The sequence below is a fragment of the Vespula pensylvanica genome, chromosome 3, assembly GCF_014466175.1.
Source record: "Vespula pensylvanica isolate Volc-1 chromosome 3, ASM1446617v1, whole genome shotgun sequence".
NCBI lineage: Eukaryota > Metazoa > Arthropoda > Insecta > Hymenoptera > Vespidae > Vespula > Vespula pensylvanica.
The window spans coordinates 3,488,340-3,513,155 of record NC_057687.1 but is presented as its reverse complement, the minus strand read 5'-3'; the positions used below and the strand labels follow the sequence as shown (position 1 = coordinate 3,513,155).

At 34.3% G+C, this 24,816-nt stretch overlaps 1 protein-coding gene across 5 annotated transcripts in view; it reads right to left on the bottom strand.

Annotated features, from left to right (window-relative positions):
- LOC122628019 (alkaline phosphatase-like) overlaps window positions 1-24,273 on the bottom strand; it is a 124,073-nt gene extending 99,800 nt beyond the window's left edge. Inside the window, exons 1-3 of one of the 5 annotated variants that reach the window (XM_043809807.1) lie at window positions 24,257-24,273; window positions 21,967-23,200; window positions 2,821-3,140 (exon numbers count right to left, since the gene is read on the bottom strand). In XM_043809807.1, coding sequence (XP_043665742.1) covers window positions 2,821-3,140; window positions 21,967-22,057 — 411 coding nt within the window. In that variant the 5' untranslated portion in view covers window positions 22,058-23,200; window positions 24,257-24,273. Of the gene's footprint in view, window positions 1-2,820; window positions 3,141-21,966; window positions 23,201-23,436; window positions 24,232-24,256 lie in introns of those variants that run through there. The other 4 variants (XM_043809804.1, XM_043809803.1, XM_043809805.1 and 1 more) reach the window with 4 other exon arrangements.
- Window positions 24,274-24,816: the final 543 nt, after the last annotated feature.

Genomic DNA, 24,816 nt, shown 5'->3' with positions numbered 1-24,816 from the left:
ATGAGGTTTAAAAAGTTCGAGTCTGTGCATAAGTTGAATCGAAGTCGAGGATCTACGCGAAGCGGAAAGGGATAATAAGCAAAGGAGGTAAGATCTAGACGATCTTCGAAATCTCAAAGGAGCTCGATCTCGAAAGGCTTTCGAGAAGACGTTGAATATCTTTTGCTAGTATCATAGAAAGAACTGGAATGAGAAGGATGAGAATGAAACGAGAATAGTATCCTCCCCCTAGTGATAGAAAGAAAGAAAGAGAAAGAGAGAGAGAAAATAGAAAGAGAGAATAAAAAAAATGTGAAAAAACAGAAAATAAAAGAGAGAGAGGGGAAAAGAATAAAAAAAAATGTGAAAAAACAGAAAATAAAATAGAGAGAGAGAGAGAGAGAGAGAGAGAGAGAGAGAGAGAGAGAGAGAGAGAGAGAGTTTAATCAACGAAAAAATGATAACGACACCATACGGTTTAAAAAATTTTTTTAACGAATCTCAGGGATCTTGATACATATAGTTTTTATCAAAATTTCTGATATTTGCTTGTTCTTTGTGGATAAACTTCACTATAACATGAATAAGAGTAGTTTTTAATGAAATGAAAAAAAATATTAATCCGTCGAGTTTCAATTAGAAACATTGTTGATGTAACAACAAAAGTTCATGCATAACGACTAATCCACCTGTCATCAGAATATTCCATTTTCTTTTTTCTTTTTTTTTTTTTTCTTTTTATTTTTATTTCTTTTTTTTTATCTTTTATTTCTTTTTTTTCTTTTTTCTTTTTAATTACACGAATAAAAGTAAATTAAATTGTAGAATAATATCGTTACCTTTACGAGTTTTGTACACACGTTCCATCATTGTTGTTACATATTGTTTTGTAAAAATTGTAAAATATATATCTCTTGCTTTGTTATTGTAGATTTTCATTTAATGAAAATCTGTTGAAACGCGTTCAGTGATCAGTCAATAATATGTATTTTCAAATCGATTAAAATATATAAGCTTTTAAAGGAACTGAAGTGAAAATTTGTTTTCTCATCGTTTATGCATTAACATCATCTTGAATTTATTATTAAGATAATGTCAAAACGAAAGTGCGAGGAAATGGAAATTATTGAATTTTTGAAGACTATAACTGTGAAAACATAATAAATATGTACGTATATATCAAATCAATTATGTCTAGGTATTTAAAAATTATTGTCATTAACATAAAATGATTTCTGAATAATCTGTTGTATGTTTTTCGAAATATCATGAATTTATTATATTAATATAGTATTAATTATCAATTATTCATTCATTGATTTTACGTTATTTCAAAGTATCGTGATTTATTAAAACTACCTATAAATTTTTGAGGTATAAAGAATGAAATAAATAAATGAGTAAAAATAAATAAATGACAAAAATCAGAAGCTTATTTCGTTAAAAAAAAAAAAAAAAAAACAATATTTCTCCGATTCAGTGTTACTGAAAAAGCATGAATCGAATTATTTTTCACGGTAAAAAAAGAAAAAGAAAAAATTATTCCATTAAAACGATAAACATTTTAATATTATTTCTTAAAGTATCAATTTGAAATAAATTGAATTATTTGACAAACTTCTTTATCGCTAATCTTCGAAAACTTTTGCGTAATTTACTAAAAGCGATTATAGCGACTAATCTCATTAAACTTTCTAAAGATTCTTTTTCTAATTATGAATTTGTCATACGATATTACTTATATAATTTTGCTTATCGATACTGTCGTATTTATATTTAGTACGTTTATAAAGGTTGTTCAATGATGTGAAAAACAAATATAATAAATGTTCAGTAATGGTATATATATTCTAAATTTCAAGCGATTGGATATCTGTAGTCGTTATACTCTCATAGATAAATAACAAAAGCTTTTCTTTTTTTAAGTGTTTTACATAACACCTACGTTTTGTTCTTTATAAAATTAAAATTGTATTTGTTTTGAAATAAATAAATTGTTAAGTATACGGAAATATTACAGTAAAGTTGACACATATGTACATATTAAGCAAACAACATTTTTATTTATTAATATTGAACTTATTTATATAATTATTAAATACCTATCGATTATTCCGGATTAAAAAAAATTTCTTTCTTCGCTAGAATAAGCCGATCAACTAAATAAATAAAATCGATATTTTTGATTACATTGAACAGATTTCTTATCGCCAATCAGCTTCATTTAATCCCTTACGTTATAATTTTTTCATAATAATTAATTTAATATTTGTAAGGAAATAAAATTTAATACGCTTTTAACAATACAAATAATACTTGCCCTCGTGTTTTTACTTCGGCAAAATTATTTTTACAGAACGTATTTGATAAATTGTAATTAAGATAAAAGTTAAATCGCCCTGTTTTATTATTTCGATTGCATTTACCAATACAATAATTAAAAATAATTAGTTTTGTTGATTATATCATAATATATTGAATTCGAGATTTCTCGTTTCTTTTGATAATTAAATAATAATTGATGATACATATATATATATATATATATATATATATATATATATATATATATATCCTCAAAATACGATTTATCTTTATATCATAAAATCAATAGAATAATTTTCTCTTTTTACAAGCCATATTACCTTATTAAATTCCCAAATAATAATTCCCAGAGGAAAAATTCGGAAAACATAGGATATAACCAGACAACATATTTTTCTCGAATAATATTCATAAAGGTTCAATAAGCAAATCGTTTATCCCGAGATATAATTTATGATAAATAAAAATAAAATACGTTAGCGTTATATTATTTTGCAAAAAGAATGTACGACTTACCCGAGAGAGGGCTACCGCTGGAAAGCTGTCCCATGCGAGTTGAGCTTCCTCCCCTGTATTTCCATGACGTTGACCCGAGAGTATTCTAGCAGCCGTAAGCGTGCTCATGCTCATGCCGTCGCCAACGAAAAGGACGACCCCGCGTGCTACGGTACTCGGTGGTATGCTTCCACTACCTCCTCCTCCTCCACCCCCACCTCCACCACCTCCACCTCCTCCTCCTCCTCCTCCTCCTCCTGTTCCTGCTCCGTTTGAGCTCGTAGCCGCACGGATTCGTGCCTCGATCGCACGTCTAGCGCCTTCATACCAGACTTCCCTCTCTGTTGAACAGACAGAAACCTCTTTCATCTTTCCCATCTCTTCCATCCCTTCGATCCCTTCGAGCAAAAAGGCTTCATCGACTACTCTTATGGATCGCTACGAATTTTGTTGATTTTTTTTTCTATTAGCACGGTAACTATCGGATTTAATCATAGGAGAAATGATTTTTATTATAATTTCTGGATAGGATAAAGTGCGCATGCATTAATTTATTCACATTTGACTTTAATCAAAGATTAAAATAACCTTCGAATTTGATGAATAATCTCAATGTCATTTCAATTTTAAAGATACAGATATTATATTCGTATGAATATTCATTGGGAAAATAATATAAGAATTTTTCCTTCCGAGATATTTCTTTCTCAAATCTTAAATTTAATCGTATCGCTTTGAAACTGACAATGAGATCGGTAAATTACAATTGAGAATGATAAAGTGTTGCGATAAAACGTTATCGTTCTTTTTATTTTCTTATCAAAAATTGGAAAAAGTGATTGCTTTAGTTACGTTCTAACGATTGTAACTATGTCTTCTTTTCCTTTTGCTTTTTTCTTTTCGTTTAATGACTCAGTAAGACTCAGTTGTTAGAAAAAATCGATAGTTTAAAAAAATAACAAGTAAGACTTAGTTGTTAGAAAAAATCGATAGTCTAATCTATCGAAACTCCAATTTCTAAATACCGCATTACAGATTCGGGAAGTTTACGGGGTAACCGAGAATCCGAAATGATTCGAATTGCCCTGGCAATTTTGCTTAACGTTCAATTCTAACATCGCCGGAAGCATAGCACTGCTGGACGACTGTTTCCTCTCAACTGTACCGGTTAAAAGCCCCGCTATTACACTTTACCTAGTGCACCATATTCGCCCTAGTAGCCGCTAATGGACAAGTTTAAGTACCACACGCTATCTATAACTTCCCATTGATCCTAAGTTGTCAAATAAATTCTATTTCTAATGTTGGTATGTAACCAGAAGTATGTAACCAGAGGAAATTTTGCGGAATGCGTAACGTTATCTAAATCGTGTTTTCATTAATTTTAGAAAATAGATTAACAGTATGATACATATTCACACCAAATTTATACGATTTATATATATATATATTTTATTATTTATTTATTTATTATATTATTATTATATTATTTATTATTCATTTTATATATTTATATATATATATTTTTTATATTATATATATTACATATTATTTATATTTTGAAAACATGTGTTAACGTTATCATATGTGTACGTGCGTTTGTTTTCCAATAAGAAGGATCCATATTATGAAATCTAATGATTTTTTCGAAAAACATCGAGATAAATCATTTTCGTTTTCCAGGAGGACAGATACTTATCATAAATTCCTACTTTGCACTAATCCTCTAAGAGGCAATCCTAATTGGCAATCCTCTCAAAAATCTTAAATGTCAATAAAGGTCAAGTGACATATCATTTTAAAGGTTTTTTAATTCTATTTACAGTGGTGTTCAAATTAAAAATAACAAAAAATAACAAATAACAGAAGTCAACACTTCTCGAAAATATACGTTTAGAAATTTTCTATTGAAAACAATTTTCAATGTTTAAAAAATGTATCGTCAATCTCTATGCAATAATAGAATCTTTCGATTTTCGAGTGTTACGTCGCAAATTCAGCAGTACATCCGGTTTATTTCGATAAATGTGTGATCCGTTATCTTGTCCGTAACAAAATTGTTGGTCCACTCTTTTTACCATGTAATTTGACCAAAGAGTTTTATTGTGATTTGTTTGAAAGCATTTTTCCCATTGATCGTAGTAAAAATCATTTCAAAATGGACTGAATATGCCGAAAGAAATATTTTTTACAACATAAAATAGAACTCCTCCCACTTATAGTCCCAATATGGCAATTTTTAAACCAGCATTTTTCCGATCATTGTGATCGTTCCACTCTTGAATTTTCTTTTCTATGAGAATGTTTAAAATCCGGAATATATTCGATCCAACTGGCTTCAATAGAAGAACTTCCAGTGGTATATAGTCGAAGAATGCTGTCAGATTATACCGGATGTATTACAAAATATTCGACGTAACACCGAGGAAAGACTTTATTACTACATAGATCTCGACGATACATATTTTCAATATTTAATCAAATAAAAATTATTTTACATTTGAAATGTCGAAATGATTTTCTCGGGAATAGTTGAAGCAAAATTAAAAAAAAAAAAAAAAAACAAAAAAAGAGAAAATGTAAAAAGAAAAAGCACCATACCATCGTTTAAGACGTTAAGTCCAAGATCCATCGTTTAAACTACTAATTACATCAGTTCTATTTACTCGATCAATCTTTTTATTAATTAATGCAAAGTTTATTTATATCGTAAAATAAATGATCAGTACCTATGAACATATTAATCAATATAAATAATTAAATATCAAACTAATATCAGAATTCATCACTTATATTACGCATTAATATTATATTATAAATACCGATTAAACGGTTAAAAATATTTTATTGGCCGAACAAATAACAGTCCAATTAAATTTCAATCGATATTAAAGAAAAATAAGATAAATGCACACAACAAATATTATTGTTGGAACCTTTAATCGCTCGTGAGTCAATGACGTTCGATGAAATTTAAAAGATCTCGATGTTTGCGTAAGGATCGTAAAAGAGAGGGAGGGAGACAGACAAATAGTAATGTCAAACATGTTTGCGTTAGCCCTCGAAAGATACTGCGAAAATAACGATCTATGCCAGCCAACAACTCTATTGTTTGTAGAAATGAAAAGAAAATCTGACGTTGAAATAAACATTGTCTAACGGTAATAAAAATAATAATAAAAAAAAAATGTTAAATAAAACTAAAAAAAGAAAAAAGGAAATAACAATTCTGTCGCACGCTACGTAAAATCGAATATCACAATTTCAACGAATAATTCACATAAGCTCCCGCGGATATTATCGTTTGGTACGTTCGTTTGAAAATTTCACCACATATTAACGCCAAATATTGATATTGAACCGTTAAAGCACGTTTGTAGATTCCGAATCATTCTTGGTCGAAAGTAAATAAGAGTAAATAATTGCTTTCTATAATGATCAAAGCTCTTCAAATCCAGTAATGATAGTGAACTAATTGGAAAAAACCGTTCTATCCATTTGAATTTTTAAACGAGCTAAAACGGAAATTACATTCTCGATGGAACGAGATATTAAAGGTAGTTCTTTCCGATCGAACGAATGAAATCTCTTTTGAAGGCTTCTATATGGAAAATAAGATTCGAAGTGGTTCAAGAATCGCTTCGGTGCAACTGTAATTCATGCAAAATTCAAACCTTCCTTCTGGCTCTTTTCTCGTTCTTTTTAAGAGCGTACGAGGAACGATTCGCGATTCTACAGATTTCTTTTTGCCTCTGCCGTTAACTCGCTACTGTTGGTAGAAACTTAAAACGTAGCGCGATTTTTTCGAGGTGCAAAAAAGATAAAAAAAAAAAAAAACAGACAAGGCTTTTTGTTCTAAAACAACTTTGCTAACTTCGAATATCGATCGTACCGATCTTCGATTCTAACGAACTTTCTCGCATAAAAACTATAGAGACTTGTTAAAAGATTCTTATATAAAACGTTTAAATAATTTTACTACTTATTCAATCTCATTAATTTCCCGCGAAATTTTTCGACGAAAGAAGGTTGACTCGGTCAAAACAAATCTCTTCTCTTTTGCGGTTAATAGCGTTAAATACATCGGTTTAATGAACGTGAAATATTAATAACTTACAATCATCTTATTTCTAATAAGAACAGTTCAAGATGGAAAAAGATGAAGAAGAAGACCGAACCGCACTGGAAAATACCCGAGGGAGAACTTCGAATAACTTTAGAAAGTACAATACTTATTTTACTTATTCTTGAGAAAGAAAGAAAAAGAAATATATAACTTCCCTTAGAGATCAAATAAAAGATTTTAATGAGGGAATCCCTATTGGAAAGGTCTTACAAATCTAATATAAAAATGATATGAGGTATATGTACTTACAAATTATGATTAGCATTTCGATATAAAAAAAAAAAAAATAAGAAAAAAAGAAAGAAAAAAAGAGATAAAAAGAGAAGATGTCATCGATTATATCTACAAAACGTTATATCTAATAAACGTACAAATGAAAGATAAAAAGGAATGAATCTGTTCATATCATAAGACTCGATCGTCGAATCTGCGAATTTCGATCGCTATAGAATTTTCGACTTGTTCCGGTCTTATTGAAATGATTCGAAAGATTTAAAAAATATTCGAAAGATTTTAATCCCAGGAGATATTCTCGCTTTCAGCATTCATCCAAGGCGTTTGTCCTTCAGATTAAGGTTTCCCGAATCCGCTTTACCGTTTGATCACCGAGACGCTAGATTCTCCTATGTAACTCGCTCGATCCAAGTTATTGCATCTTGTCGCCGGTACTACTCGGCGAAAACAGCTTGTGACAAGTGAGCTTATGTTAGTTTATGATGAAAGTCATGCTATGCTAAACACGAGAGCACCGGTGCAAGCATTATGCAAGAGCTTGTGTTTATTCGCACGTGCGACCTCTCCTTTAATCGGCCGAAAGCTGCTTGCTTGCTTTTCCTGCATGTCGTTATCGCTTTTTGCCCTACCCTACTCTTTGAACGGTTTTTCTTTCTTTATCTTTTTTTCTCTTTCGTTTTCTTTTTGGTCCTTTTTCGACCTTTTTTTCAATTTTTTATCCCCTTTCTCTGTCTCTCCTCTCTCTCTTTCTCTCTGTTACCTTCTTTCCCTTTTTGGAAATTCTTTTTTGTTTTTCTATTTTTTCCTCTTTTTTTTTTACTTTTTCGTTTTTACTCTACACTTTGCAGTCGAGCCAGTCGTTCGTATTTACGATTATAATTACGGGCGTAACGTAATAGAACCGAGTTTGTTCAGCCTATACGAGCTATTAAAAACATTCGTTCTCTCGTAGGTAACGGGTAAAAAAAAACGAGTAAATCTTTATTCACGAGATATTTCATATACCTTAGTTGTTCGTACATAATCGACGATGAGCGTCATAATAATGGTTCCCAGATGGTAATAACTCGCATCAAGTTTCGCTTGAACTTAATTTCTACATGATATGGTTTTCGTTCCCTATGGAACCAAATGCACGACTTTATTCACGAGTCATTCGGGGTTAACGGTTAAACGAAGGCTACTCACTTTCGAAATAAAGCTTGTTTATCGAAAGTACCTATCCACCTTTCTACCTCTATCCGAACGAACCCATTCGGGGATTTCGATTTAAGATCTCACTAACGGAAGTCTCGCGAACGTGTTCGATTTTGGACCGATATTCTCCAAGCGTTTTCGAAATCCTGGAAACAGCTCCCGGCTATCCCAAGGGGAATCGACTAACTCGTACTTCCTGTCACAGTAAAAGGATATTTCGGTTTTTCAAGGATGGACTGGCAATTCGTCGATGAATAAATAAGTTACTTATGAAAAAAGCTATATTGAAAAAAAGAAAGAGAGAAAAAAGAAAGCAGATGACGGCCCAGTTTTTGGAGTTATTAGAAAAGCAAGAAAGAAGAATAAAAAAAAAGAAAAGAAAATAAACCAAACAATTATATAGATACTTCCTGTCACAATAAAAAGATATTTCGCTTTTTCAAGGATGAACTGGCAATTTGTCGATGAATAACTAAATTATTTATGAAAAAAAGTTACATCGAAAGAAAGAAAGAAAGAAGGAAAAGAGAAAAAAAAGCAGACGACGGTCCATTTTTTCGACTTATTAGAAAAACAAAAAAGAAGGAGAGTAAAGAAAAGAAAAAAAAAGAAAAAAAGAAAAAAAGAAAAGAAAAGAAACTAAACCAAACGATTCTTCGTTGCACGAAGCTATAAATTATTTGACTGATCATGAAAAAGTAAACGATTTCGAAAGAGACAGATGATCCTTCGTTGTTCGAGCTATGAATAACCAAACGTAAACGAAACCGTCGAATCTCAACTAATTTAATTTTCCGAGTTCGGCCACGTTCGGAATGAAGTTTCCAGGTAGCGAACAGAACGATACCGAATAAAAGAAAGGAAAGGCAAAATAAAATAAAAAAGAGAGAAAGAAAGAAAGAAAAAAGAGAGAGAGAGAGAGAGAGAGAGAGAAAAAAAAAAAGAAAAACCGTTCCGCCCTTACCGCGGGAGATTTTTCCGTTTCCCCGTGGTCGCCGTTGGACAATTGGAATCTACAATGCAAAATAACCGCGACTCATCGAGTTTAAAACGCGGCAACGCCCCGAACCGCACTCTTTTACCGTCCTATTACCATTTTCCACTTAAGCGAGCATCCATAGGCGCGTACTTCGTAGTATCTGACCGGACGAGATAGCGATATTCGCATAGCTATTCAAGATATCGTCGCTTTAAATTCGAAATATTCGACCGAGCATGAAACGGATTTAACGAACATATGTACGCATGTATAGGTACGTATGCTACATATATATATATATATATATATATATGTTCACGTGTGTGTATGTATATGTGTGAATACATATATGTATGTATGAATCTCTCCCAGTTACGTCCCTCGAAGTCGTAAATAATTCTTTGGTTTTGATATACAATATGTTCACCAACAAATATGTTATCAACACATATACGCATGCGCACGCGTATACACACGCGTATACTAACATCTGCTCCTCTGCAAAAAGAAAGGAAAAACCGATATATTCTAATTGGAATTCAACGGGCACGGATTAACGTGCCGCTCGTACTCGCTTTACACGCGAAGGATCGCGATCGGATATGTAAAATAATGAAACTCACGAAAATTATACACTCTTCTATCTCGTTAAAAACGCACGTGTATACATGTGCGTGCGTGCGTGCGTACGCGAGCATTGTGTGTGTGTGTGTTTGTGTTTACGTGATACACGTAGTGTAAGTATATGCAACGTATATCTCACTCGGAGAAATTACAGGAGGAGTCTCATAGCGCGCCTCATAAATCCGCAAAATTATGCCCGTTCTAAATCGGAAGTTATGTTACATTAAACGCGCATAGTCCTGGAGATGAAAAAGATGGACGTCCGCGGAAAATTTATTGCAACGGATGCTCTTCGACGATTCGTCATTGATAAATGGATACATAGATACAAACATATGATGAAACGGAGCGATAAATGTTCTTTCTATTTCTTTTCTTCAAAAGAAAAGCTAATAGAAAAAGAAGGAAAGGAAAGGTACCTTTAAAGGGAGGATTGTCTCTTACAATTTATAATTTATACTTTCATAATCTCTTTACATCGACTTAATTCTATCTTACGGCATATACATACATTATTCCAACAGATATCTTCTTATCCTGGTAATTTTTTATCTAGGTACTTTAAGCCCCATGAACTACAAAAAGAGAAAAAAGGAGAGAGAGAGAGAGAGAGAGAGAGAGAGAGAGAAATCACGAAAGTTCGTTTAATAAAGAGAAGCAGAATGTTAAAGCTCACGAGATTTTATTAATTTTAATGGCTTCTTAACAGGGTTACGATAAGTGAATGTTATACTCCGCTGAATATAATACTTCGTAACGTACAGTATTGGTCGTCAAATTCAATGAACATCACGAAACGATAGTGAGTAATGACGGAAACAGAAGCTTGTTAACTGAAATAAGCGTGCGAGCCTGGTGCTAGCAAACACCACCCATTCGCTTCTAATCCTTATTTTCAGGGCAATTAATTTCTAGAGAAAATCATCATTCGTGACGCTAGACTTACACGATATAGATCAAATTGAACATTTGATGCCAACAAGGTCGCATTCGACAAATCCGTAATATCGTTACTGAGATTTGAGATGCGTTTGCGTTAATTCGCAGACAATTATCAAATGATATTTCTACGATCTTTTACGACAAAATAATCTCTTTATATGGATTTAACGAAATAATATTAAGATCTTATGTACAATCATGTACATAATCATGAGATTACCGTAACGATCACGAAAATATTATATAGTATAATTCTCATTGTTCGATAATGTAGTACGATATATAATACAAATTAATAAATAATACAAATATACAAATTTGTGTAGATTTTTTATTTCACAAGTTTACTATCGTAATTACTGACGCATGTGCGTGTCGTCTTTAAATCAAAACAAAAAATTGTAAAATATTGCATTGGCAAATCGATTTAAAATCGAAATAAATATATCGACAAATCCCATGAAAAATTAATTCACAGATAATTACTTGGAAATAATTTGATATTAACGGAGAAAGGGTTATAACGTTATTTTTCAAGATATATTTAGCCTAAGAGAAGTGTACTGTCGGCCAAGAGATCCCGGGATATTTACGATCCCAAAGGGATATAAGCGTCGGCTCAAAAAGAGCGCGAGAAATAAAAAGTGCGAGGAAATAAAAAGCGCGAGACACGATAAGAGCTTTTGATTTAAGTGGACAACGGTCGTTCGACCAAGTCGATAAAAGTCCAGGAAGCTAACGGGCCTGGAATAGTAGTCCTTCCTGAGTCCTTGCTAAACTGAGCTTTACAACTTCTGATAAGTCAGTTGAAGAGAATAGGACGTGTTTGAGTGTGAAGCTGGTCTATAAACTAAGAACGTGACCGACACGTAAGAAAACACGGAGAAATAATCCGGTTCTTTGTTGTTGCTATTGTTGTTGCCATTATTTTCTGGACTCTCAGTACGTAACAAGAGAAACGAAACGTGCGTGAGAAATACGTCAGAGGTTGTTACAAAGCCGTTGAAAACATTGAATCACAATACCTTTCAGTATCTACTCCTAGAATGCTACAAAATGCAGAAAGAGAAACGAGAGTAAAGAAGAGAGAGAGAGAGAGAGAGAGAGAGAAAGAGGGAGTAAGAGAGCTTTTCTCTAAAGGAAAGCCTTAAATGCTAGCTGAGATAAATAGGATTTATATCTTTCGGAAGACAGGACGATTTACGCTACGTTATTCTCGGGAGGAGAGAGAGAGAGAGAGAGAGAGAGAGAGAGAGAGAGAGAGAGAGAGACAGACAGAGAGACAGAGAGAGAGAGAGAGAGAGAGAGAGAAGGTCGATGAAAGTCCATTTAACGACAAGCCCTGATAACCGATAAGCCGGTGGTATTACGGTGAAAAACTATTAACAAAGTTGAGAGTGCGAAAGTCTCTCACTTCAAAATCACTGGCTATGGTACGTAGTACTTACATATATATATATATATATATATATATATATATATATATATATATATAAACACAATCTCGCACACACATCAAATGCATACACTCCAGTTTCGAAAGTTATTAATTTAATCGATTTTGTTTGCAAACAACTACTAAAAAATATTTAAAAGTTTATTATATTCTGTCGAAGCAAAATAATTAATATGATCAAACGGTAAAGCGATCAACGAAAAATTGTAGAAAAATAATTTGTAAGGCGAAAAGAAGGAAAATAGGAAAAAGAGATATAGCTGCTTTCGAGAATTTTTCATAAAATATTATATAACCCATCTCATCTTCGAATTCTCTTTCTCTTTTAGAGAAGAAAGGGTAGAACGAAATTATTCCCTTGTTGAAAAAGAAAGAGAGAAAGATAGAGAGAGATAAAGAGAGTTTCCCAAAGACACGCGACATCAAATATAGAAGATTTATATTCTCCTCGCGACCGAAAAATTTACGCAACGTTCGTGGATAAAAGCCTACGTGCGAAAGAGCGTATCCCGCGAAATCCGATAACACCACGAAATGATGGAAAATGCATTCGCGAAATAGGCGACCCCGCTCGATTCAGTTTTTACTCTACGAACTTCGCGTCTTCGGGCTAAAGGGAATTTTGAAAGATGAAAGAAACTTTCCGAGTGAATACGAAAGGAAGAGAAAAAATAAAAATCTCCCAATTGTGGCTTATTTTCCTCTATTTAACTCGCCGTTCTATAAAATAGCACGTATTCCTTTTTAAATAAACGCGCTTACCGCGGAGTTGGATTTTTCCGCGTTTCCTAACGCTTACTTTGTGTGTTTTTTTTATTTTCCTTTCCTTCCTTTTCTTATCTTTTCTTTTTCTTTATTTTTTCTTTTCTTTTCTTTTCTTTCTTTCTTTCTTTCTTTTTTTGTGCTTCTTCTTCCCCTTCTATTTCCTCCCCCATCTTTTCTTTTTTTCTTTTTTTACTTTTTGCTTTTCCGGCACTTCGCTAAAATTCGTCAAACTTTTCCTTTCCTTTTATTTTCGTAATTTCCTTTTTATTTATTCCTTTTTTCCTTTTTATTTTTGTCAAACTTTATCGAACGAATAAACGGCTTTAAAGAAAAGCGAACCGATGGTTCACTCGATATTTCATAATTGAATCGCAAAATAAATCGGTAACGGATATTCGATAGATGCTGTCGGAAAAAATTATCGATAGGCAAGTGAGATGGCATACTTTTTATCCACCATCAAACCACTCCTTTCTCTCTCTCTCTCTCTCTCTCTCTCTCCCTCTCTCTCTCTCTCTCTCTCTCTCTCTCTCTCTCTCTCTCACACTCTGCGCACAAAGTCGACATTTTTCCGTTCAAAAGTAAAGATAAAAGTCGAGATATCGGCAGGACCGATAAACGTTGATTCTCGATGACGAACGACGTACACAAATGGCCCATAAATCGGCCTACCGATCGAATCTCACCGTTCGTATCTACGACTGTCCTGTAAAATCTTACACACAACTAAAAAATGCACAACCTGCATTTTTTCGAAAGTGTTTTCGTAGCTCTGATTTATAAGTTAAACCGAAACGCAACCCACTGAACGAACAAAACTGTACATTGACTTAACCCTTTCATAAATGTTTCCTTTTTTTCTTTAGTCTTTTCCTTTTTCCTTTTTTTTTTTTTTTCATCAAATTTGCACGTAGAAACAATTTTCCGAGTTTAAAATTCTCTTCCTCCGTGCATGTTTGATAACCACTTCGCGTACTCCCAACTTCGTTACGCGTAATAAGCTCTATGTAATTTTAATCAAAGATTAAATTTTTCATTATTCTACCGACCGAACTATTTGTGCGGAAAGGGGAACGAATGAATACGATGATGACAACGATGATGACACACTTATAAAATGGAACACGAGGAATGAATATTCATCGTTCAAAACTTGGAAAATTCTTTTCGGAAGTTATACGACGATCATTATATCTATAACCGGCAATATCGACCTCATATAAAAGATCTATCAATGTGATCCTGACTGATCCGAGATTAAAGAAGGCCCGTGAGCCATTCCATGTCACGTATATATAGTAAGGATTAAAGCATTGAATTTTCGATATACCTATTCCGTCTATCCATGCCTCGGGTAATGATCTATTATTATCCACAATGAACAAGTGCATGAGCACTTAGGTATATTAGAAATTTTCAATGTTACACGGAACGTGAAGTTTCTAATTTAAGATTTCCACCTTCTCGAACAAGATGATATAACATGAAACTATCGATACATATATGTATATATCGTAGTAGCTCTTTTACAACGTCACTCGATTATAAAATTATAAAGTTTCAAAGTTAAATCGAAATTTCGACAACGTTATTCTCTCTCTCTCTCTCTCTCTCTCTCTCTCTCTCCCTCTTTCTATATATCTATACATATATATATTTCTCACCCATATATATATATATATATATATATATATATATATATATATATAGAGAGAGAGAGAGAGAGAGAGAGAAAGAGCTTCGAACTTCTTCTACTGATTGGTATGTATGTATGTATGTATCTATGTACGTACATACATTTGTATATATGTATGTATGTATGTATGTATGTATGTATGTACGTAGGTATGCTCACGAAGCAAGAGTTAGCACGATGAGTAATTAAGTCGTGGGAGGGGTGCGGAAAGAAGGATTGCGTAATACCCGTGTTAGAAGAGTGGAAGGGTGGACTGGAAGGGAAAATAATTGGCTCGCTGATCAAAAGAACGAAACGACGAAAATTTACAAACTTTGACTAACCCTCGTACGTATCGAACGATATTGCTTACAATACCAGAAACTTAATGAATCTCATACAGTCATACTTGTCGCTTATTATATTATTCTTTCAGTTTTCATTGATATTCGACAAAAGAAATTAATTATAACAATTTTCTAAAAGTTCTTTTATTTCTATTTTCCTTTTATTAATCATTCATCAATATTAATGTTCGCTTTTAGAAGACCAGAGATTACTAACCCTGCTGATGACAGGTCAAAGCAGGAAGCTTTAACTGTTACAATTGAAATACATATTCCAAAAATCATATGTTTGAAATTCCATCCGAAATGAAAATTCAATTAACAGAGAGAGGAAGAGAGAGAGAGAGAGAGAAAGAGAGAGAGAGAGAGAGAGAGAGAGAGAAAGAGAGAGAGAGAGAGAGTTCAAATTCTGCATTTTAGTAACATTAATTTATATGAAATTATCTTTGGCAAAACCAATTTCGATGTAATTTATACGAAAAACATAGAAAAGTTAATAAGAACAATTGTTAACATTTAACGAACAAATAAACAAATCTATTTCAAATATTTTTAATGTAAAATGTATTCGATCTAGTATTCAATTTCTTCGATAGCATACCGATTCTCGATCACATTGACAAATCAACAAAGATCCATTGTTCATAGATCGTTTGTTAATTTAGTTCTAAACAGTAATGTCAATTATCGTTAGATTGTCAAGCATTAAGCCTAGAAATGCTGTCCTCAGCACGAAACTAGCGCAGGTGCGTAATTGTCTGATGCTCCCGTGATTATCTCAAAGACGTCAGCATTGATTGCTACACGATTAGAAAGTAAAATACGATTGAACAATTCGTGTCCATTTTTCTTCACGTTTTTTTTATCTCGATTACATTTACATATACATATATACTTATATATACATATCCATATATATATATGTATATATATACACGTACATACACACACACTCTCTCTCTCTCTCTCTCTCTCTCTCTCTCTCTCTCTCTCTCTCTCTCTCTGTCTCTCTGTCTCTCTCACGATAAATATAAAGAAGCAAAAAAGATAAAGAGAAAAGAAAAATACGCGAATATTTCGTTCTTATAGTTCTTTTCTTTTTTTTATTCTTTTGTTATAAAGAATACGAGAGAAGAAGAAAGATGTCGGAAAAAGATTAAAACCAATGCACGCATAACGACTTTGCGATTTCCGAAGAAACCTTAACGGTCGACGCTCACGTAAAAGAAAAACACTGGAATCGTGGAAAACGTGACGACGATGGTACAACGCGAATACTAATAACGTTTGGTACGTTCGTTTTACCTACTACTGCATGTTGCTGTTGCTGCTGCTGTTTTTTCTATTTTTCTTGTTTTGTTTTTGTTTTTAACCTCCATCCCACCGTTATCGCGTATTTTAATGGGCAAAAGCTAACGCACTTGGAAAAAAAACTCTCTAATCCAAGTGGTTCGCTTGTAATTAAACTCCCTTTTAGGCATGACCGCTTAAAGTGTCACTTCCTTTTTATTTTTTTTTTTGTATATATATATTTTTTTTGTAATTTATTTTTTATTAATAATTTGTTTCTTCGTTTTGTTTCGTCCCTATTTAATCTTCGCATTTCCTCGACGCATGTTTCTAGCGAGACGATTCTTTCGTCGAATTAAATAATAAATATATCACGGATTTATAAGAAAACTCATTTTTCTCTTTTTTCCTCTCTTTTCTCTCTTTTTTTTTTTTTGTATGACAAGTGTTTGATTTACTGTAATTGCCATCGCTGGAGAACGAAAAAAAAAAAAGAAAAATAAAGAAAGAAACCAGGTTACAAAAATATATGTGGAATAATTCGTTGCATTATCGTGTCCCTTTTTCTTTTTTTTTTATGAAATACGAAACTTATTTAAATCGAAATAGGCGAAAAAAAAGATGAATAATGAAAACTAAATGTTATTTATTATCAACGATTACGACCGAATATATCTTATCAAAGTAAAGCCGAGGTGAAATAAAAAACGGGGGAATAAAAAAAAATAGAAAATAGAAAAACGAGGATGTGGGAGAGATGGGATAGGGGTGGGATGGGTTATGGAAGGATGGGGAAAGGAAAACGGAGAAATGAGATTAAGGGGAAAGGATCCGAGAGACAACAAAGCTTATTGCAATTCATTCTTCTCAACGTTAGTGATGCTGCAGGCTGTCGCCAACACCGACCAACGGTGTGCTCGAATAAAATGAAAAATGTACGATGCCTTTTCATTTGGCACCAAACAGGACACGACTCTTTTCCGATGTTACAATTTAATTAAGAGAACGTATATAATATGCATACCTATGTTTCGAATTAAAAAAAAATATAACGCATCAATTCGAGATGTAATGAAGTGTATTATCATCATCAAATATTTCGACCAATTAAACGTATGAAATATTTATGAATTATAAATATCCCATTGGCTATTTATCTCCCTTGAAATTATGTAATACAATTAACCGGTCTAAGCGGAGTAGTAAGTAAATAAGTAGTGACCAAAACGTCGCCATTGTTACCATTTAAGTTAGTTTAATACAATTGGCCTGGACAGCTGCCACGGTGAGTGTACCGTTCTTGCAAGATGTTCTTGAAACTTATCAAACGAATACGTACGTTACAAGTACTAACTAACATTCTAGTAGTTTATATATACAAAATGTTAACACTTCTTCATTTTTTTAATAATAAATCCGTAAGAGCTTTGCAAACATTTGCAAGAAAGAGCTTATCGTTCGGAAATTAATAGAATTGATAGAAAATTATTCCTAACGAATATCGAATCAAATTTTGGTTAAAAGGATCATTTATTTTTTTCCTCGCACTCTCCTCCTTACTTATTCTTTAATTCGATCGAATAAAATTGGAAACTTTTACTACGCTCTCGTACTAAATTTAAATCTTTTTTGAAAATCATCGAGGCAAAAGATCCATGTTAAAAAGGCGATAAGTCAGTAAGGTTTCTATGCACGAAAGCACGTCGGATATAAAGCGGGTACCATGGAGTGGGCTCTCAAGATCGTAGAAGATTACTGGAAACGGTATACAGTTCGGATTTTGTACGAGGCCATAGTCGAGGTAATCAACGTTGAATCTCATAAGATATAAGGTAATACGGGCACGCCCGTATCTGACGTTGTGATGCTCTCCGCGTGATTGTGTACAATTACAAGCCACGAAGGAAGATAGCAACGTCATGAGAACCCACTTTTCCACGTTGAAACGAGACAACGATCGCTTTCGATCCCTCATCGACTACATTTTTTTTCTATCCTTTTGTTTTAAATATCATTCAACCATCAAGGAATTTTCTTTTCCCCTTTGTTGTTGTTGTTTTTTTTTTCCTTTTTCTTTCGCATTTTCTTTTTCTTCTCTTTTTTAGGTCACGAAAAATTTGACCTTCCAATTTCGACATTGCAACGATCACATCAACAACATTTCTCCGAATTATTACATTTGAAATTACTAGTTTCTACAAGGACGATTAACATTTAAAGCGTTTAAGAAAGTTTAGCCTGTAATCTCTGACGATAAAACGGCAGAATCCAATTACTTTAATTTCTATTATTCTCACAGGAAACTTCTTCTAAAATTTAGTAGGTTCCCGAGCCTTCTTAAATGAAATAACTAACTTTTGCACTGTTAAGAATATATATATATATATATATATATATATATATATATATAACATAGGTGTCAGAATTATCCCCGAAGCTACGTATCTGCTAGATGAATAGAATAAAAAATGCTAAGTGTAAGTAGAATCTCTCTCGTATCTATTTTTTGTTACTTTCTAACTGAGGAGATTTCTAAATAAGATGTCTGGAACTGTTCCAAGGAAAATCTTTGAGAATCATAGATAGCAAGAAAAAAGTATAATGGAAATTAAATATGCTTGACGGTGTAGAAGAAAAAATTCTGCACTCTCTCCCTCTCTCTCTCTCTCTTCCTCTCCCTCTCCCTCTCTCTTTCTCTCTCTCTCTCTCATGGGAGCATAGTTTCGTGTTCTCAACTTGGAATACCCCTGATAAAGTTAACATCTCGTTCAAACTTTACCGCTGCGAGATGTTCAAAGGAAGGCAAACGACAATGTTGACGATGGAGAAGGAGGTAGAAGCTCTGCTCTATTGGGAGGATCAAGAACAAAGGATTCTATTGTCTCTTACGTAATGCACAAATGATGACGATGGTTAGATAGTAAAAAGTGACCAGAAGAACATCGAACTCGAGATAAATCTGAAGGTATTCATGAAAAAGAGAAAAGAGATTTATACATCTTGAACGAAAGAAAAAAGAAAAGTCGATCGAGCACATTATCTAAGCCAGAAAATACGAAATTAATTTTTGGAATCAATTGTCTCTTATCAACACTTTTTCTTTTGTTTCTTTTTATTACGAAACGATTTTCATTCGTATCGTACCAGTACTCTCAGAAATCGTTTATTGTTGTTACTATGTTTTCTTTTTATATGATGAATGTGTAGACGTATCGTTCGTTTGAATGAAAACGTCTGATAACACTTGAGAAATAAACATACTCGAATCATTACAATCGAATGAAATAATATTTTATTGCAAATATATCCCTAAAGAAACATTGTCCCCTCTCCCTCCACCACCTCACTCCTCATGAGCAACTTTTTATCAGCTCTTGTTGCTGCATATTGCAAAACATTTTCAACAACCTGCAAAAAACATTTTCTCCGTAAAGTAGCAATATGTACCGAGTAACATTTGGGTTTTGTTTCGATTTCAAAATTACATTATTTGTACAACATTTGCTATAAACGTGTTTCATATTTTTCTTTGAACTTTACCATTTCAAACGGAAACAGGCAATAAGCTTTGACATTTGTTATTGACGACGAAAAACTGATAAAAATATTTGATAACGAGCAAAGACTTTGTCAAAATATATGGTACATCGACAAATAATTTCTCGATCGTTCTTTCAATCTGGACAGAAGGCTTCAGAAAACGATTATTTCTCGTTTGAGGAAAAGTTTGCACGTCTCTAATCTCAACAACAAATATATGCATAAATTTCGATTATCTCTTCGATAGCTCGAATATGTAAACGAATATTGAACTTACAACGTGTTATCGTATAAATTACAAAAGGGAATATAGAAAATATTTGACTAGAAAGATCGTGGGAAAATTTATAAAACTTTCCTCCAGCTTTAAGTTCATCGCATCGTTGTAATTAAAAAATCATTCTGTATATATGTTATAGAGAGAGAGAGAGAGATAGAGAGTATTATATAAAATGCAAAATATATAAAAAATGTTCGATAGTAAAATACGCTATAGTTCATAAATTTCTTAAGAGTTACTTCACTTCAGCGACTTCACGATGGGCCTTCATTAATTCTTTGTCGGTAAAAACCCGTAGAGAATTTTAAAGTTTGTTTTTTTTTTCTTTTTCTTTTCGTTTTCTTATGAGAGAATTATTTTTTATATTTTCTTCTTGCGAATTATACTTTGTTTTCTTTTTTACATTATTTACGATAAAGAAGAACTTTTTAGTGTATATATATGTAAACAAATTCTATTCTATTCTATTCTCTCTCTCTCTCTCTCTCTCTCTCTCTCTCTCTCTCTCTCTCTCCATTTTCCCTTAAAATACGATTTATCTCACCATATTTTCCAATATCAAATGTACGTACTGAAACTCTATAAGCTCCATTTTGTTCTTCTTTCAAATGATAAAAAGAATAAGCAAATCCCTTTTTAAACGAAAAACCATAAAAACCACATGATGAAAATACGATAGAAATGTAAGTTTTATCTATTCTTTCAAATATACGATATTTTACCGCTTTTCATTTTAACCTATGAAACAAAGCATTTGTATTACATATAAAAAGTTTGTAGTTAATCAACACTCACAACGAGTACTTTATTATTAGTTCTCTCTCTCTCTCTCTCTCTCTCTCTCTCTCTCTCTCTCTCTCTCTCTCTCTTTACACCCAGTGGCGATTAATAAATAAAACGAATCAACTGCTTCATTACAAAGGACTGGACCGTCGCGAATTGCGGTTATCCCTGGCTGGCAATAAATATAAAAATTATAATAGAGTAAATAGAAAAGCAACACGAAAAAATGAATTCCTAAGATATTTTTCTGTCGATAAAATGCCTTGATGTTATTTCATAATGAAATCCAATATCGAACATTCCCGATATTGTCCGATCAATATCGAAACGTTTCACTATGTAGTTGAACGTCGAACGATGAGAAGGTGATCCTAACTAAAAATGAAAATACGTGGTTTGAAAGAAGAATCAAGGCTTTCAGAAAACTCTGCTAGCTTTCACGAAAACTCGTAAAAGCTTGGACGGGAAGAACGGTAAAGGCTAATGCATGGGAATTGGCGAGAAAGAAACCGGTACTGGTTCTTCTACTCGTGTTAACTCACGTGAATTCATGGGTTCCAAGAGTCCGAGCTAACGAGGATTCGTTAGGTGAATCATTGCTAATGTATGTATACATGTGTACGTACATGAAAGAGTGCACTTTCTTTACTAAAGACACGTGATGAGAAAATCCGAATAAGTAAAACGAATTCGTATGGAAGAGAAAAGTCATATTTCAAAAAGAATATGGGATAGGAACCTCTTGGGATAACCTGAGACAGCTCGAAGGGATCAAGAATAGCTATCTTAAGGGACATCAAGTGATACACCGATAAAGTGAAGGAACATGGGTATATAAGAGATCAAGAAATGTCGGTGAATAAGAAGAAAACGGAAAGGAAGACATCGGTCTTATTTTGGTTCGCATCATTCACGTCAATAATAGTTACCTTGTTCGCCAGCTCGTACAACGGTGATCGCATGAATCGCCAAGAGTACGAGGGGGAGGGCGAGGGTGGTGTGCAGTAGATAGCGGCACATCTCCAAAACGAGAAGGGCCAGTCCCTACGTATTGTCCTTCATTCCCCCTTTAGCAAATAACGCCGAAACCAGATTAGGGCTGACCAGGGACACGGAAATTACGAGGAAGATCCGACTGTCCTCGACACACTGATACAGTATACACGTTGTTCTATGTGTATTGAGTGTGTGTGTGTGTATATATATATATATGTATATATATATATATAATGTGTGTGTATGTATTTCTCTCTATCTCTCGGCACAAATATCACTTAACTAACATCTGGCACTGCACGTACATACACTGTCTTCGTGAGAAATCCCTTTAATTTTAATCCAAAATATTCGTCGCACAGTCGACCTCTTAAATCGACTAACTCGCTGTAATCATCAATGGCGGGATGCGAATTAGTTGGTCCCAGAGAAGTGAACATTCTGCTCGAGTTCATGCTTCTTCGTATTTCACGGCACTTCCACGGAAGACCGATGGAGACAGAAACGAATGAGCAGCGAATGGATGGTGGTACCGTGTGCGGGAATGATCAACGACGAACTTTGCAACGATGAGGATGAAAGGGATGAACACCGTAGTAACCCGATCCTATGTTGTGCAACAGACGCATACGAACTGGGTGTGTTTATTAAATGGACGCACGTTAGCTGGCTATAGCCTGTTAAACGTTAGCCCATTAGATCCAACGGTCTAAATATCGCTAACGATAATGTGACCTTTGAGAGTCATATTGGCCACGTGCCCCGTCACACCGATCACACCACACACACGCGAAGGATACGGCACACCGATAGGACCGCGAATGACGTTAACGTAAATATCCCAATAGCTCGTTGTTGGCTTTTCTATATATCGGATAATAACGAAACCGCGAATCATCCCGCGAATTTGATTCGTTATCGTGCAATATTATCAATACATTATCAACGTTATTATCAACAACGAGCACAAACATACACCGATCATCTCGATGTCCATTCTCCACCTTAAAAACTTAAACTTCGTTAAATTCTCTGACCGTAGATAAACTCGTTAATTGGATAAAAGTTTGTACCAGGTCAAATTTTCAAAAGTAATTCATATCGCGAACTCGTGCTGCACGAAATTCGAGAAGTTGCAAACAGCCGACGAATAACACAGCTACATCACTGAAAATCCGAGCGACACTGTTGAAAGAGAGAGTGAGAGAAAGAGAGAGACAGACAGACAGACAGAGACAGAGACAGACAGAGACAAACAGAGAGAGAGAGAGGGAGAGAGAGAGAGAGAGAGAAAGAGAGAGAGAGAGAGAGAGAGAGAGAGAGAGAGAGTGGAAAGTGCACTAATAAGACACTGTGAGCAAAGCTATGAGCAGATAGTCGCGCGCGCGCGCACACACACATACAGATCAACACGCACACGTACACGCACGAAGTGTATCGCTGCCTGTCGCTTCTTCGTTAGCCTCTTCGATGCACGGCTCCCGTCTCTGAGCGGGAAAACAAACTAATCGAACCTCTTCGAGTTTATCCAAAAGCGTACCGCACTCGATGGTTCTTATCAGAAAAAAGAAAAAAAAAGGAGAAAAAGAAGAAAAACCAAGTAGATAATTCGTTAATCTGAATTGTTAGAATCACTTTGTAATCTGAAGAACACTCGGTCCATGCGTGTATCAACATGAATTATAGATATCGTATCACATCGAACAAACACCAACTAGTTAATCGACTTTCATACTATCGATGAAGTTTCCAAATATTGTTATACACTTTCCGATCATTCAAGGTGCTCGTCCAGGTGTTAAACATGAACACCACATATTTGAAAAACGATCAAGAACGACACGAGTCTAACGAATTCGTTTATTGAAACTTTTCAAGTAATGTCCGTCCACTTTCCTAAATGGAAAACACTCGTCCATGCGTGAGGAAAAGAATTCTTAACGGCGAGTTGACTGTCATATTGAGAAATCTCGTTTTCTGAATAACACGTAGTAGGTAAGAGAAATAAAAATAAAGAGAAGACAGGTAAAGGAGAAAAAGAAAGAGAAACAAGAAAAAAAGTTCAAGAAAAAGGCAATAAGACGAGCAGAGTGAGACGTAGTGCTTCGGCAAAGAAGCTCTTTGAAGAAGAGCAGCAGCGGTAGTGGCAGCGTCAGCGTCAGCAGCAACAGCAACAGCAGCAGCAGCAGCAGCAGCAGTAGTAGTAGTAGCAGCAGCACGTACCCGAGCTGCGACGATGCGAGCCGTGCGAGCCCGAATGAACGGATCGCGCGACTCACTGTGCTGCCCGATAGCAACCTCGATTCAACCCGCCGCCCTACTCTCCTCTTTCTTCCACTCACTCTCTCCCTCTCGCTCTCACTCGCTCTCGACAAACACACATATATACACTCTGTCTCTTTTTCTCTTTTCCTCTTTCTATCTCTCGCTTACTCACACAAACATGTACATGCACTCTCTCTTTCTCTCTCTCTCTCTCTCTCTCTCTCTCTCTCTCTTTCTCTCTCTTTCTCCCTTTTACTCTTTCCCTATCTATAGCTTTCTCTCTCTCTCTCTCTCTCTCTCTCTTTTACTCTCCTTCCCTCCCACACTCATTCGTCCAGTTGCGCCGAAGCGTCGCGCCGTCGCGCTATTCCTGTCCGACCGAAACTGCTGTTTACTACTTATCTCCTCTTTTTCGACCACATCTCGATCGCCACTCCGCTCCTACGACCACTAAACGCGTCGTCCTTGCAAATCGAAAAGGGAAAGAATGATAGAGCCGTTATAGTTTTTTTATGATG